We start from the raw sequence: 15,785 nt of genomic DNA, 5'->3' as shown, positions 1-15,785 counted from the left end.
AGCGATGATTCACACAGTTGTCACCCAACTCATCGTCGGATGACATTGGACACTAGTGAGATGCCGCGAATCACACAGGGCTCTCCGTTCCCCCCCCCCCCCTCCCCCACGGGGGTGGAGGCGTTCGTCCCGTGGATCCCCTGGATGTTCCGATTCGTTCGCGAGTGGTGGCGGGAAGGCCATTGGGCGAGCTGCAGCCAGGTGCACTCCTCACACGCCCCTCCCCCCCCCCCCCCCGCCACAAACCACAGGCTTGACGATGGCCCGGCCTGAAACCCCCCCTGCCACGGTGCGTCGACGCCAGGGCGTCTATGGGCGTGTCTCTACGACGAACAAGAGAAAAAGAAAAAGAGGCCAGCCTCTCGTTCCTCTTTTTCCCCGTGGACCACCACCGCCACAGGCAGAGACTGCCTCGACTTACCCGTCACGCAGTGCGCTGACTTGAGCCTCGGTAGGAAACGAGTAAACAGCAGCTCGAGTCCCTGGGTGGGGAGGTGAGCTCCTTTGGCCTGGAACTGTTTCATCATGCGGGTAAGACAGGGCCTCACCCTGGGGACGAGGGAGGCTGGGTCTGTCCGAGGTCCGTAGCGCTGTGTGGCTGCCTGATGAATACTTCATGGAGGGGCCTCGGGGAAGGGAAGATGGAGTACGGCGCGGGATTGGCTGCAGAGCCACTGTGCACATGGGGGAACATGGAACAGGAATGTGAATAAAGTCAAAGGGACATTGGGACTGGACCTTGCGGAATACTGGCTCTCCCTGAGGCCTGGACTTCAGCTTCCCGAGGTAGCAGAGTATAGCAACTGGCCTCGGGCGGATGGCGGTGGTGTCGCCTAGCGTAGCGACTGTTTTTGAACGCGCGAGGAAGCCGGATCTGTGAAGACGCAAGGGAGGGGGGGGGGGGGGGGGGCGGTAGGAGGAAGACGGGGGGTCTCCGCGGGGAGGGTGCGTTGGCGTCGACGGCGGGGCACCCCCCGGGGGGCATCTCACAAGATGGCTTCTCAGCTTTTTACGAAGGGTTTATTGAGAGAAAACACAGGCCGGCAAATTCTATCTCCCCCCCACCCCCCCCCAACACCCTCACAACACAACACGCCCAGCCCCCCCTCCCCTCCACCACCCCCCCCTCTCCTCCCCAACACCTCCCTCACTCCAAAGACCAGAGTCATGTCAAGCTGCCGAGTGAAATCCAATTGTGCCCTACTGACTAGGGGATTAAGGATAACACTCTCCGTCTCAGAGAATTCCGGAAAGAAAAACCCTCCCTAGCACAGAGGTAGTTCCCTGGCCCCTTCTTTGACTGACCGGACCATCCAACTCAAAGGCTGAACCAGGACCCGCATCCACTAAGACGGTCAACAAGCGGGCCATGCCACTGTGGTGAAAATCTGGATCCTCTAGTCGGTACGTGACACCCTGGGAGGAGGCTTGGCCGACCTCTCACTGGGTAAAACGTTGCTGCCGCTCCACCATACTAAAACGTTTAGTTGTGGCCGGGGCACACTGCATACAGATATTCCCGGTCAACGCTCTCCACCCACACACCGCAGGGGGTGCTGCGTTCAGCCGGAGCTAATTGGCAGCCGCGTGTGCCCGAGACGGAGGCGTGGGCGGGGCGTCACTCACTCCAGGACCCTAATAGGCTGTCAGGAAAACGCGTCATCCGGCTGCAGCGAACCGGACAAGCGACGCAGCGAACGTACGTTGTCCCGGGCTTGGCCTGAGGTACACTGGGAGCAGCTGGACACAGGGTAGAGGCCATAGTGCCTGGAAAGGCGTCCGACCCAAGTGGTGGGCGAGGTCGTGGAACTCAGCATGAACAGCTGGCCTGCAACCATGACAACCACCTCGGAATGGGAGGCCGCGACCTGCCGCGAGTTCCTTGAGACGGGCTGTTTCCGGAAGCGGGTGAGCTGGAGGACAGAGGGGGTATCCAAGAGGACAGCATGTTCTTTCCATCACCTTGTTTAACAGCCGAGGTGTGCATCCTTTTCTGTATGCCATATACGGCTGTGGGCCTCCCTCCCCCGTTCCTCTCTCCAACCACCACTCACATGTACACGACAAAGATGGAACGTTCCGGATGGAGAAAAAGAAAACACGCCGCATAGGTGTTTTTTACGCCACAATGCCCATGGCGACTACTTCATCTTCCTTCAGCTCTGTGAGTTACAACCATGATTGGTTGAGAGAGGTGGAGGGGGGGGGGGGGGGGGGGACACTTTTGTGTGAGGAATTCTGACTGCAACTTGACCTTGAAGTGAACTGCCGTCCCAAGGGGAAACATGAGGACTTGAGATTAACATTTAACAAAGGGGAACTCTGCACAGGAGAGAGGTGGGAGGGAATGGGGGGGGGGGGGGAATGGGGGGGGGTGGTGGTACAGTAGATATGGTTAGAGTGGCGGGGTCACTGAAAGGTTTCATGAAATGGTAGGGAAGAAGGCAAAATGTTACAGTGAAGCCCTTTTTTATTCTCGTAGAAATGCAATACAGTTCACTGGTTTCACTTATTTAAGCTCAGCATTGACGTAAATTGTGTTCCGTGTACTTATATGTTATGTTATGCCAGGTGCTTGCGTTGTCTTGTCTTAAGAATTTCAGTGCCCAGTCTAACCTTGTGTTGTTCTGTGTACCTGACAATAAAAGACTTGAACTTGAATGCCTACAGATTGCCTTTGAGAAGGTGGCAGATGCAACTCTTCACGTATAGATCGGCTTACCATACCAACACAGTCTCTCCTGTGGAAGACTCTTTTTTTCCCTGTTCCTATCAGATGAGAATCAACAGTTTGAAAGTAATTAGGTTATCATGCATCGTTCCCGTTTGGGGCATGGGGTTATGGAAACGAGGTAAACGGGCGTCTCGAAATGTCGTCCGTGACCGTGCGACGCGTTTCCCGCCGGAAGGGCAGATGTATAGACTTACGGAAAAGGGAATTCGTAACATAGAATGCGTCAAATAAGTCCACACAAAGGAGACCTTTCAAGCTAATTGAACCTTACAACTGTGGCTCGCGGAGTGTTTGTGAGTGGGCGAGTGAATGGTTGTTTAAGCCTCAGGACATTGGCGGGTCAGTGTTTGAAGGTGTGAGTGAGTCAGCCGGCCCACCACAGTCTTTAGGGGGGCTCACCTGCCAGCGCCACCCGCAGAGGGAGTCTCCCTCGGCCACATTAGCACGCGGACCTCGTCGAGCCATTAGAGAGACTTCAGCTCTGCCGGGTGGGGCGGTGAGAGAGAGAGAGAGGGGGAGGGGGGGATAGAGAGAGAGAGAGAGGGGGGGGGGGGAGGGGGAGAGGGGGAGAGAGAGAGAGGAATAGAGAGAGAGGGGGATAGAGAGAGAGAGAGGGGGGAGAGAGAGAGAGAGAGAGAGAGAGAGAGAGAGAGAGAGAGAGAGAGAGAGAGAGAGAGAAAGGGGGGGGGAGGGGGGAGACAGAGAGAGAGATGAACAGCGAGGAGAGAGAGGGGGGAGACAGAGAGAGTAAGAGGGGGAAAGAGGGAGAGGGGGAGAGAGAGAGAGAGAAAAAGAGAGAGAGAGAGAGAGAGGGGGGGGGGGGGAGAGAGATGGAGGGGGAGGGGAAGAGAGAGATGGAGAGGGGTGGAGAGAGAAAGAGACGGAACAGCGAGAGAGGGGGATGGAGAAAGAGAGAGACAGTGGCCCTCCTACCACTGCCACCCTGAGTTTGTCCATGGAAGTGTCTTTTAACAGACAGGGGGGGGGGGGGGGTCACTAGAGGTCAGAGCGCGAGAGGGGTGTTAGGGACTGCAGCAAATCTGTCAACAGTGATTGGTGTCAGGAAGGGGAGCAGTCTGCCGCTGAATGCACAAACAGCCCCCAACATGTATTCCCCCCGCTGTGGGTGTCACTCAGGGTGTGTCTGTGGGGGGTGTCTGTGTTGTACTGTCACTGCCCTTCAACAAGCAACGAAGGGGGGCAGTGACTCACCGGCTACTCTACACACACACACAAACACACACTCAACACACCCGGACCCTTTCGAAGAGAATTGTCTTTTTTCGGGGGTTAGGTTTATGTTTTCTTTCAAACTGCCCGCCCTTACCCCTCCTCTCTTTCTCTATCAGGACCAGGGAAAGATCGGCGTGATCTTCAACGTGGGCACGGACGACATCACGATCGACGAGCCCGCCGTCGCCGTCAACGACGGCAAGTACCACGTTGTGCGCTTCACGCGCAGCGGCGGCAACGCCACCCTCCACGTGGACAGCCAGCCTGTCATCGAGCGCTACCCGCCAGGTAAGAGAGGAGGGGGAGGGACTGGGGGGGGGGGGGGGGGGAGTGACACTGAAAAGAAGGGAGGACTTCAGTATGTAAAGCAGGTGGAGAGAGAGAGAGAGAGAGAGAGAGAGGGGGGGGGGGGGGGGGGGGGGGAGAGAGAGAGGACTGGGCAAAGGCCAACAAGCCTGACTGAAACACAAAAGGCTGTGGGGAGGGCGCGCCGTCCTTTCCCAGCCGACGCTAAACAAATGTCGTCGATTCGAGGACAGCCGTTTCAGCCTCTTGGCGAGCGAATTCTCCTGGAACCCACACCCGCTTGACGCCAACTTGTCCATTGTATTCTTTCTCCGTTTATTTACCGTTTGATGTACTGTGTTGATGTATTCCAAGAACGCTACGAAGTTGAGAACCTGCAGAACATTGAGAAAGGCAGGCTAAGGGCTTGCAGTTGAGGTTGGCTTTGGATTGGTCACAGTAATTGTTAAAGCCAAGTTGGCAAAGTGGAGGTGAGGGATGTTAATGATGTTGGGATCCTTGCCGACACCTCACGACAACAAAGGACCCTTCAGTTGAATTGCAGCGTCTACTGTCTAGCTCCCCCCCCCCCCCCCCCCCCCCCCCTGCATGCAAAATTAGATTTATGATGAAAGCACCGGCGATGTGGGCATGTGTGCTATGAAAGAGGAGAGCCAGGATGTGGAGAACTCTGTGTGCCAGGCTGACAGGATTGATGTCCCAAAAGCCATCACTGCACCGCTGCTTTTGTGCTATTCTTCAAATAGCTTTTTAGCACCATGACAGCAGGTTCTATATGTACTCTGGGTGCGAGTTTGTAAATTCCCAGTGTGAACTATGCTCTCTACGACCTTAAACTGCCACCTCCCATCCCCTTTAGATTTTCTTCACTCTCACCTTTTGACATCCTTCTTGACTAAACTGGTCATTGCATTGGCTATTGGGGGGGATTTTAAGCTACATACATTTTGAATATTAAGTTAGCTTGGTTATCTTTAGCTCGCGGTGTCTGTTTCCAGAAGGTTCTCTCCACCTGTTATTATTTTCTCTTATCTCAGTGTCTGTAAAGGAAAGACTCTCTCGCTCTCTCTCTCTCTCTCCATCCACCTCTCTTGAAGAATGTCAAATACTTCAACATGTTCTTCGGGAAGACATTTTCTAAATCCGTTTATGTGCAAGTCCACGCAATAGTTTGGTCAGACCAGTTATGCAATCTGTGTTTAAGACCCATGTATAAAACCCAGCTATGCATTCTGACATGTTGGGTAGAACTAGCTGTGTTGTAGCTGATACTGACCTGTGATTGTCCGGCTTTGCAACATCTTTTTAATGAACTTTAAATTCAGTAGTATAAGCAATACTATCCAAATAGGAAATATGGTGGGTCGGTAGATAGTTCGAGCTCCAGCGTAGTTGAGAGATACTGGATAGAGATGACAGAGGACACTTAGATGACATCGCGTGGTCGTCCATTAGAAGGTTATTTGAGCACAGACTTCATTTTGTGCCTGATATAAGACCGAGCAGCCCTTGTGTCACAGAGAGGGAAAGAATTGTCTCATTAAAGGCAGCCCTTGAAGACTTCTTCCCGGTCTGAAATGTAGGCGACTTGAGCTCTGAATAGTTCCAATGACTCCTTATTCTCCTGTTAAAGGTTTGTATAATAGATTATATAACAGAGTGTTGTATTTAAAGTGCCGTGCATGTTGATAGGACTTCAGAGACGGGATTAGAATTGAAATAATTAGGATGCTATCATCCTTTATCAGGATGAATTAATTACTCCGGGATTAGGAACCGGGATCTGATAGGCCTTTAAAGTACCTTTTATGGCCATTTACAGTTTAATGATCTGAGCCTAGTCATGTAACTTTACTGTGTCATCAAATCTGTGAAAGTGAAAGCCAAAAAATGTCTTCCTGAATGAATAGAAATGTGCTTGTTCTTGTGTAAAAGGTCATTTATACTGATGTGAATTATGTTAGTTGCTTCATTTATTGAATGCATGCATGACTTTTTCTGTTTTCTCTGTCTAACAACTTTTCTCTGTTTACATTTTGTTTGATTTGTTGAAAATAAACCACAATGCTTTGCAATAAAAACCATAACAGAACATAACTATCACTAAATTAGTTAGCTATCATCACCTTATAAATAAACTAAACAGTATTCTAACTAGTATGCCGTATGTTGCTCGACAATAACTAGAAAGCACTGGTAAAGCACAAGTTTCATTTAACCCGAAGCTGGGTTCAATTTGACAACTTGTTAAAGCTGTTGGCTCGATGATACCCTGTTTCTCTCTAACCATGTGATCTTTAACTTTCAGAGTTTTAACCTTCAATCTGTCTCTCCAAATTCTTTGAAGGGAACTTTGATAATGAGCGCCTGGCTATTGCTAGACAAAGAATCCCATACAGACTTGGTCGTGTAGTTGACGAATGGCTACTCGATAAAGGTAAAAAAAAAGAATTAATTGATCCATTAAATAATGACTAAACCTAGTTGCCCTAGAGTCCCTGTAAGAGGTGCAGTGATAAAGAGATAAAGGTGGCATGGATCCAATGCTGTTACCTATTATAGAAAAAGCCTATTTGTCTCAATTTGACCCAATGCAGTCCTGTACATGGGACCGTGATGACAACTGAAGCCCGGAAATGGAAAAGGGCTTCTCAGCCATAATCACACAAAGTTTGGAATAACTCACCACTTATGAATACGTCTGACACATTCAGGCACATAGCTACAGTAATGGGTACAGTATCTGCCAAGGATCCACCACCATTCTTGCCCTTCTGTGGAATCTGCACCTCTTGGGAGATTTTAAACCGTTTTTAAACAAAACCTGACTAACCCTTTCCGACATTGTCCCCCCCCGTTAACCAATGTGTTTAATTAGATGCTTCTGTGTCTTCCTACACTGGTATTTCTCCGTTGTATTTTTTCCTTGGTTCAAGATGGCCAAAATGCTAAATGCTAAAATGCTAATATGCCAAATGGGAAACACCTGTGTTATGTCATTTCACTTTCCCTGAAAGGTCTGAATGAAGAGGTTCCCTGTTAATTATCTTTAAGTAGGCTTAGCCCTTCAACGTTTTGTCCAGAAAATTGCAAACTTTTCCCTTTGCGATTCCTCAGGAAGACTGTGTTGTAACCATTACCTCAGATTTGGGGGGGAGAGCGCGAAGATAAGGCATGGGCAGGCAGATTCACTATATTGCTGTTAGCTGCCCTTAACCTAACTACACATCCAATCTGAATTCAGGAGACAAGAGGCCCCATTAAGCCACCTCTACTGTCATGTAACACTGCTTATCAGTCCTGCTACTGCCAACAATCAGATAAGCCACATCAGCATGTGATGGAACTACTCCCCCTGAACCAGGAAGTCCCTTTGAGGCAGGCTACAGTACGACAACGGCTGACTTCCTGTCTTGACTAACTGTTTATCAGTACTAAGATTGGACGACTCAGCATTCTCTCAGTCCCCGTAGGTTCACAAATAACGAACAGCTTTTGTGTAAAGAGTCACAGAACTTGTGTTGTCTCATTTTGCATCTCATCAAACTGAAGCCATTCTAAACACTTCAAACCCCTAACTATGTCCTGTGGTCCACAATAAAGCTACCACTTACCTCAGCAGTTTGTAAAAAATACTTCACCTCGTGAAATGACTGTGAATGACCCTCCCTACCCCTCAAACTAATCTAATCTAAATAGGCAGGTTTTGAATTGTGTGTAGGATATATTTACGTATGCATGTCAAAATACTTTGTTGTGGACGTTTGCAAGATGGCAGATTAAACGCAAGTTGTTAGAAACCAGACCACTGTTACTTAATCTAAAACAAGCAAGATAAGACACTTTGTAACAGACTGTGTCTGTCTAAAAAGGCCCAATCGGGTTGTACTGTGGTAAAATGCCTTTCATCTTATCAGAGTCTCATGGTCAATGTCTCCTTGTTTGTCTCCCTCTTTCTCTCTCTCTCTCTCTCTCTCTCTCTCTCTCTCTCTCTCTCTCTCTCTCTCTCTCTCTCTCTCTCTCTCTCTCTCTCTCTCTCTCCCTCTCGCCCTCTCTCTCTCTCTTTCTATATCTATCACTGTCCCCCCCGTCTCTTTATCTCTTTCTGGTCTGTCCTCTCTCTCCTCTCTCGCTACGCCACGCAGGAAGACAGCTGACCATATTCAACAGCCAGGCGGCCATCAAGGTGGGCGGTCAGGACAAGGGCCGGCCTTTCCAGGGCCAGATCTCCGGCCTGTACTACGACGGGCTGCAGGTGCTGAAGCTGGCCGCCGAGGGGGACCCCAGCGTCCAGGCGGAGGGGAACCTGCGCCTGGTGGGCGACTCCCTCTCGGTCCTGACCGCGGAGACCACCTCCACCACGCCCCTGGCCGCCTCCGACATGTCCACCACCATCATGGAGACCACCACCACCCTGGCCACCACCACCACTCGCAGGCAGCGCTCGCCCAGCCTCCGGGAGAGCATCTCCCAGGTCGGTGGGCCGCGAATGTAGAGAAGATCCATCAAAATTCCCCTTCCCCGACCTGTAATCAACCTCGTCTGCGTCGGTCGCTAGTACCGGCGCGCAGCGATTTGTTTTTGTTTATGGCAAGTTGGTTTGAACATAGGAGTGAGAGAGGCAGAGGGGCCCGGTTGAAGCAGCAGTTTAGATGAGAGCATGTTAAGGACACGCTCCGCCAGTCTGTCCACAGTCAGCCAATGGCTTCTCTATGCTCCTACTCTATCCACATTATGGGCTAATTTGGATAGCTCTCTCTCTCTTTTTTTTAAGAGCCTTAAAGTGCACTTTGCCAGTAGCAACCCGTACCTGTCTGGAATTCACAGACATAGCCTTGCCACTTATCTATACCAATAAAAAGCAATGCAATGATTCATTATAACCAAAAGCTTTTCAATAAACAACTCAGACAAAGCACCATTGGCTTGAAGACAACTCAAAATAGACGCTGAGAAATTACTTTTCTAGTTTTGGAAAGAGTGATTATGAATTTCATAGTTTCTCATGGCTGTGCTCTTATAGAGCCACATCAATTTAATTCCAATTCTTGATTGGGCCGATTATGTATTTCCACAAGGTTAGGAAAGTTACTGTATTAAACTGTTCCCACAGCCCCAGTCTGAAAGTAATGCACTACTTCCAAATCCATACTGACAAAATCAACGTCTCCATATTGTTATTTCACAGGTAAAGTGGAAAATCTTGTTTTGGCAAAGCGCGAGTTGCATTTTACACTCTACAGATTGGAATTTAGGTCAGCATACAATATATTGCGCATAGAATATACACAGCCCGAACAAGTTGTCAAATTCTCCCAACTGCTAGTCCTCCCCTTGGATTAATCTGTGTTTACTCATTGTTGGGCTGAGGTAATCCAGATATATGTGGAAAGGTCACACTAAATAACAATGAATGCCAATCATGGACAACATTTTATAGCCAGCCATGATTCATTTGTATGAAAATCGACAGAACCAAATTCCACCCATGACATTTCTAGTATGGTAGGTTTCACCTTGCAACACAATCAGGAAAATACCACCAGGGAGGCAGTAAGTGGACAGTATTGAGAGAGCGAGCAAGAGAACACGTTTTTGTTCGTTACCAATAGAATAGTTATGTCATTCTTCAAGACACCTGTGCATTTTTCCGCCTTTCGGTATTTTTTGATTAAACCCACAGCATTGATTCGAACCACGCGTGAACAGCGAGGGTAAATAAACGGCACGCCATTCAACGGCAAACGATAAACGAGTCTCTTGAAAACACTTAGGTGTCGCGTGCGCAGGGGGAGTGAAGGATTACTTCATAAGTGCAGTCAGCCGGATCTAATGCAGCCATAAAGCATCTTTTAATTAGAGAGTCAAAATGCCAAGACGGTGCTCCGCGGGTTATGGAGAGCGAGACCTAAGTGGCTGACAGGAGAACTCTTTTGTCATGCCCCTGCTCTCAGATAATAAAGGTACAACTCGGATCATTGTCTGTAAAACTTTATTAGGGGGAAGGAATGCTTTGATGTCTCTTTGACAGAGGTTGTCTTGAACAGTGACGGTCTCTGGGACATGGATGATATGATAGGTCGAGGCCCTGGCCACGGACCTATCGGGGAGGAAGCAGGGGTTCAGTTTGGTCACATGACTACCTCGGTTAAACACTGATACATCTGCCTACTGGTGGTCAGTAGAGAAAGGTCCCCCGAATATCAGGAGTTATATATACATTTGGACCGGGCATCTTTGATGTCGGAGTTACCACCGACATCAAAGTGCCCTGCTTATGTCAATCTATATCATCATCCTACATCAGTTATACACTCGTTGGCGAGTTTAAATGATATTTCTGAAGGTCAAAATGAAAGGCAGCTTTAGGTTTTGGCTTCACCTGCTGGTTGCTTGTGGAAACTACAATTGTGTACTACAACGATGCTGCAGCCACTATGGTTTCACCATTGGATGTTTTCATAGTCTTTAACATTTTGTTCCGTGTCTAGTGATGTACTCAGTCAAATTGGGAACCCGCTGTTTCGGAAAGCTGAAGATCTATTCATTGTCGCTTCAGGCGCCAGTTCAATAACTGATCTACTTGAGAAAGAACCGCCGGGATGTCGAATTCCGAGTCGAATATTGGATTTCCAGTCCCTCCCTGTTATTGACCGGGTAGAAACAGCAACAAAGGCATTACACTGGCAGCATTACCTCGGTGACGGATGCCTCTGTCCCCCAAAAATGTTCGACTAGACCTACTGTTATCGACGAGACCTACTGTAGCATCTACGTTTTGGTTTGACTGACGCACAGCTCCAAAACCTGTTCAGAATGCGTTTATTTCAAAGTTGATGTAAGAAACAGTTTGCTTGTGTGTTTGGGATTGAGACACGGGAACTCAGTATTGTCCTCCATGTTGTCTTCAGTCCCAGAATTCCGATGACCTTTTGGTGGCATCTGCAGAGTGTCCCAGTGATGACGAGGACCTGGAGGAGTGTGAACCCGGGACAGGTGAGTCAGCCCGTCAGACGCATGTAGACAGAGCCAATGGGGTCTCCTCTTTAGAAAGGGCCATGCCGAGGTCACAGGTTTGCATCAAGCATTTGACACAAGCGTCTGTCGGGAACTGGGAATTGAAACTGGGAACTTCCCTTTTTCCCCCCACATCGTTTAGTCACAGGTAAAGAGCTCAGAATGTGTAATCACATTTTTACCCAAAGTGTCGCTTCAAGTGTGAGTAGTCAATGATGTGAGAGAAAAAGTGTTTTTTTCTCTCATTTTACAGAGTACTAACATTTACTACTGTATTTGCATCCCAACCCGTCAAATGTGTCAAAGTTCTAATAGCAAACTGAAAGTCATGACTGCCTAGGCATTTTCCAGTTTGAGGTTGGGGGATAATAGTGTTTTCAGTATAATGTTTAGCTGACACTTCAAGGATAATATACTTTCTGCCCTTTTTTTGGATCTATGTGCTTCTCCTAACCCTCAAGCTTTGTGCTTTGACCGAACTGTATAATGTGTGTGTACCATGTGTTGCTTTTGTTACCTTCCTTGTGACTGTGCAATAGCTTGTATGTAGTTTGTCAAGTAAAATGCCTAGCTACCTTTCAGAATGTGTCTGAGCAGAAGAAATGGCCGCTGTGTACTAACAATTCTGAACACTTATTGATATTTGCACATACTCACAGCACAGTGAGGGAGGTATGGCTTCCTAAAAAGTCTTATACAGCTTTGTTGAATTTGTTTTTCTCTTCATGCAAAAAACATGTGGCAATGTGTTGATGTAAGTGATCTCCCCCTCCCTGTGGTTATTTTTCTGTTAAGATACACCCAGAAATGGGAAGATTCCACTTTTCGGCACATCCCAATTCCTTGTTCTCATGTAGATATAATAATTTTAAAAAATCCTCTGTTATTGATTACCTTTCCCCATTACATGGCGTAATCATAATGATCTGGAATCTTCTGCATAATGAGCAGATTGTGCCTCGATAAGAGCTCAATTGTTCATTAGTTCTGACTGGAAATTCCTAGTGCTCGACTAATTCAGGATCCTCCTACCCTCTCTGTTTCTTTTTCTAGGAGGTGAATTAGTGTTGCCCATAATAACAGTGGATTCCCTAGAGCCCCCCTCCATCGCCACCCGTTACCCTGCCATCCCTCCTCCCACCCTCCTGTCCCCTCTTGAGACCACCAAAGAGTCCCTGCTTCTCTCCAACCCCCACCCCCCCTGCCCTCCGGACCAGGAGGACTGTGGCGACCCCGTGGAGGTCTCAGCCTTCGGTTCGGGGGAGATGACGGAATCCGACGACGAGGACTTTTACAAAAATTCCCCCATGGTCACTGACAGGACACTCCTTCCCCCCCCCCCCCGCAGCGGGAGAGGGCGGGGCCCACAAACCCCACAAGCCCCGCCCCCTCCCGCCTGCTGCTCCCACGACCAATCCCGACCAGCTCCACATCCCCGCGGGCAAAATGAACACCCGCGACCAGGTGCTTCTGCCCCCCGCCCCTCCGTCCTCGCGGAACACCCCGGGACTAACCTACCCACCCAATTTCCCCCATGTGCCCACAGCCGAGCCTACAGCCCCTGGGGAGAAGGGTCACCACCCTGGGGCTGTGGAGGTGATCCGAGAGTCAAGCAGCACCACGGGCATGGTGGTCGGCATTGTAGCGGCGGCCGCCCTCTGCATCCTCATCCTGCTCTACGCCATGTACAAGTACCGCAACCGCGACGAGGCCTCCTACCAGGCCGACCAGGGGCACAACTTCATCAACAACCCCGCCGCCGAGGGCAACGGGGCCGTCGTCAAGGACAAGACGCCGTCGTCGGGCGCCCCGACGGCCGCCGTGGCGAAGAGTGGCACCAAGGGAAAGAAGAACAAAGACAAGGAGTACTACGTCTAGGAGAGCGAAGGAGGGAGGGAGAGAAAGAGAGAGAGAGAGAGACCTTGAAGAGAACACGAACGGAGAGAAGACAGGGGACTTTTTTCCAATTGATTTCTTCTTTTTATGTTCAACATTCACTAGCCAACAAATCTCTGAAACCATATAACTTGTGTATTTCTTCAAAGCCACCCCCCCCCCCCCCCCCTTTTACAAATCTAATCTTCACCTGGCTCATTTCAATACAATAGCCCAATTGACAAACAAAACCATTTCTAGGCTAACGGTCGAGGCTGTAGTTTCATGACCAATGTTGTATTTGTATATAGTATCCCTATTAGCGTATTAACATGGCTGTCTAAAGAGAAAACTGGGAACACTGTACTATAAGAACAGGTTTGCATGGGTGTCACTTCTTCATGCTGTTTCTCACTCAAACCTTCCCCTCGGGATGATTCAAGAGGCAGGATGGATACTGAATATTCATTCTGGTAGTAAAGCTGCAGGCAACCGCGTCAATCGAATTCAATTCCAAGAAAGCCATAATCATCTTACTCTGAGATTTCAATCATTTTCAAACCCACCATCTCTGCATTCCATCCTATTTTGTGTTAACCCAACTAGACATTCCTCTCAAGATGGTGATTATTCCTGGTGGTGTGACTGGTGCAAAACCACAAATCATGTTTCAGGCATTTCGGTTCCAGATTGAAGATACAGGTTTTCCAAATGAAAGCACAATTGAACCACACCACGCGTATGCCAGTACATCTTTTTTTTCCGGTGCGGGATATCAAGAATCAACGTGCCATTCCATCCGGGAGGATGTTCAAACAGTAATCTTAAAAAAAAAACAACATGCTCAAGTAGCAAAGACATTGCTCTGTCAACATTGTTTGTATGTGTGTATAAACGTGTTTGGTTTCGATAGGCATTGCGTGTTTGGTTTTTCTGAGTGTGCAGGGGAGACAGGTTTCAAAACAGACTTGTGAAAAGACTTCTGCCCACACAGTCTTCACTGTCGAGAAACACTGCATCCACAGATCCACTCTTAAGTGAGAATAGAGACACTTGCCGATTTATCAAAGGGATTTTCGGGACACAGTCAGTTTCAAAGAACTTTTTGCCGGTGGTTCCTGAGGAAGTACCCAACCAACTTTGTGTCAAGAGGCTGGCTCTCTTTATTTCCTCCCTCGAAAATATCATCAAAAACTGAAGAGGCACAAACAGTATCAAAATATCCTCAAAGGATGGACATCTTTGTTTCCTTTCAGAGCAAGTCGAAAATGTATTCCAGTTTTTTCTACCCATTAAAAGATTCTGTGAGATGAATTATTGAAAGTTTGTGAATTGTATTGCTATTTCTCAGATATTTCGGTGTATATCTTGTTGCCATTCCTGCTGAAATGTGTACGTTGATTTTGCCATCCAATCAGAAGCAGATCAAAGGGGACTCATCTCTCTTCGCCTGAGACGTCCTGTCCCAACTTTCATCCTCAGTATTTTTTTCTTGTTTATACTAGGGCAGGTTGGTGATTGTATGTAAAATGATTCCGATGAAACACACTTTCGTTCAGTCCCTCATCCTCCGTGCGACATGTCTGCTCTCGCTGTGTCCCTCCTCACCACAGCATAACTGCTTCTATTAACGTTTGACATTTCCGTGATTTTTCCCTCATTTCTTTGGATAAAGTGCCATTTTAACATAGACTGCTCAGAGTATATTCCTGTCTTCACTCATTGATATTGTAAAGTGTTCCTGTGAAATGACTCTTACTATGTGTACAGAACATGGACAAAAGGGGGAAATACACTTGGTTATATACTTTGTACACTCCTGCGTTGTGGTGCTTCTTTATAGATACACTGGACTCATCGTGTCGACTCTCGTTTCACTTCATTTGAACATGGTACAGTGTCCTTTTCCACAGCTAGTAACACTAAGGCACATTTTATCATACATGACAATGGCGGTGAACAACTGGCATTGTACAAAATAAAACACAGGAAATCCCATCAGAGCGACAACAGGGAACCTTCCAGGCGTGCTACACAAACCCAGGGCCTGAATTAGCTCAAATAAAAAATTAAGCTACAAATTGGAGCTGACAGAGGCACCAAGTCTTACAATAGGATTGTGCTTGATCAGATTAGTTTTATGTGCATGATATATCTTTAAAGCATCGGAGGTACAATAAAGCGATGATCATTTGACACTGAGAGAAGAGAACCTTTTTAATCAAATGAATGTGCCACATTCATTGCAACAGGATTTCATCATTTCTTCTGCCGAATGGCCAAGGATTTCTAAAATGTTATACGGAATCCTGACAGAGGACTGAAGGCTTGATGTGCTTCCCGCTAAAAGGAGTTCATCTTGTTCGCTTATCAAAACTGTGCCACTTGACCAAGTGCGATCACTTAGTAACCAATGTGACCAAGTCAAATGTGTTCAAACCACTCCTCATTAATACTATACACACGTTTCCTAGAATGGCTAGCTTTGGAGAGGATAAGATAGGCAGGGAGCAATGCTGGCATGTGGCCCAATTCGAATCGTGACAGTGGTGACGTGACCCAGATACATGTGAGGATCTGCCTGTGAAGGAGTGGGTTTACAGTAGTATGACAGGTTGAA

The 15,785-nt window shown here is 48.1% G+C and overlaps 1 protein-coding gene across 1 annotated transcript in view; it reads left to right on the top strand.

The window, feature by feature from the left end:
- Positions 1 to 13,231, top strand: part of nrxn2a (neurexin 2a) — a 74,811-nt gene extending 61,580 nt beyond the window's left edge. Inside the window, 6 exon segments of the mRNA XM_047043204.1 lie at positions 4,084 to 4,255; positions 6,621 to 6,710; positions 8,419 to 8,747; positions 11,185 to 11,269; positions 12,344 to 12,636; positions 12,638 to 13,231. Coding sequence (XP_046899160.1) covers positions 4,084 to 4,255; positions 6,621 to 6,710; positions 8,419 to 8,747; positions 11,185 to 11,269; positions 12,344 to 12,636; positions 12,638 to 13,168 — 1,500 coding nt within the window. The 3' untranslated portion in view covers positions 13,169 to 13,231.
- The last annotated feature ends 2,554 nt before the right edge of the window (positions 13,232 to 15,785 follow it).

The sequence above is a fragment of the Hypomesus transpacificus genome, chromosome 20, assembly GCF_021917145.1.
Source record: "Hypomesus transpacificus isolate Combined female chromosome 20, fHypTra1, whole genome shotgun sequence".
NCBI classification, from domain to species: Eukaryota; Metazoa; Chordata; class Actinopteri; order Osmeriformes; family Osmeridae; genus Hypomesus; species Hypomesus transpacificus.
This window is presented reverse-complemented; position numbering and strand designations above follow the sequence as displayed.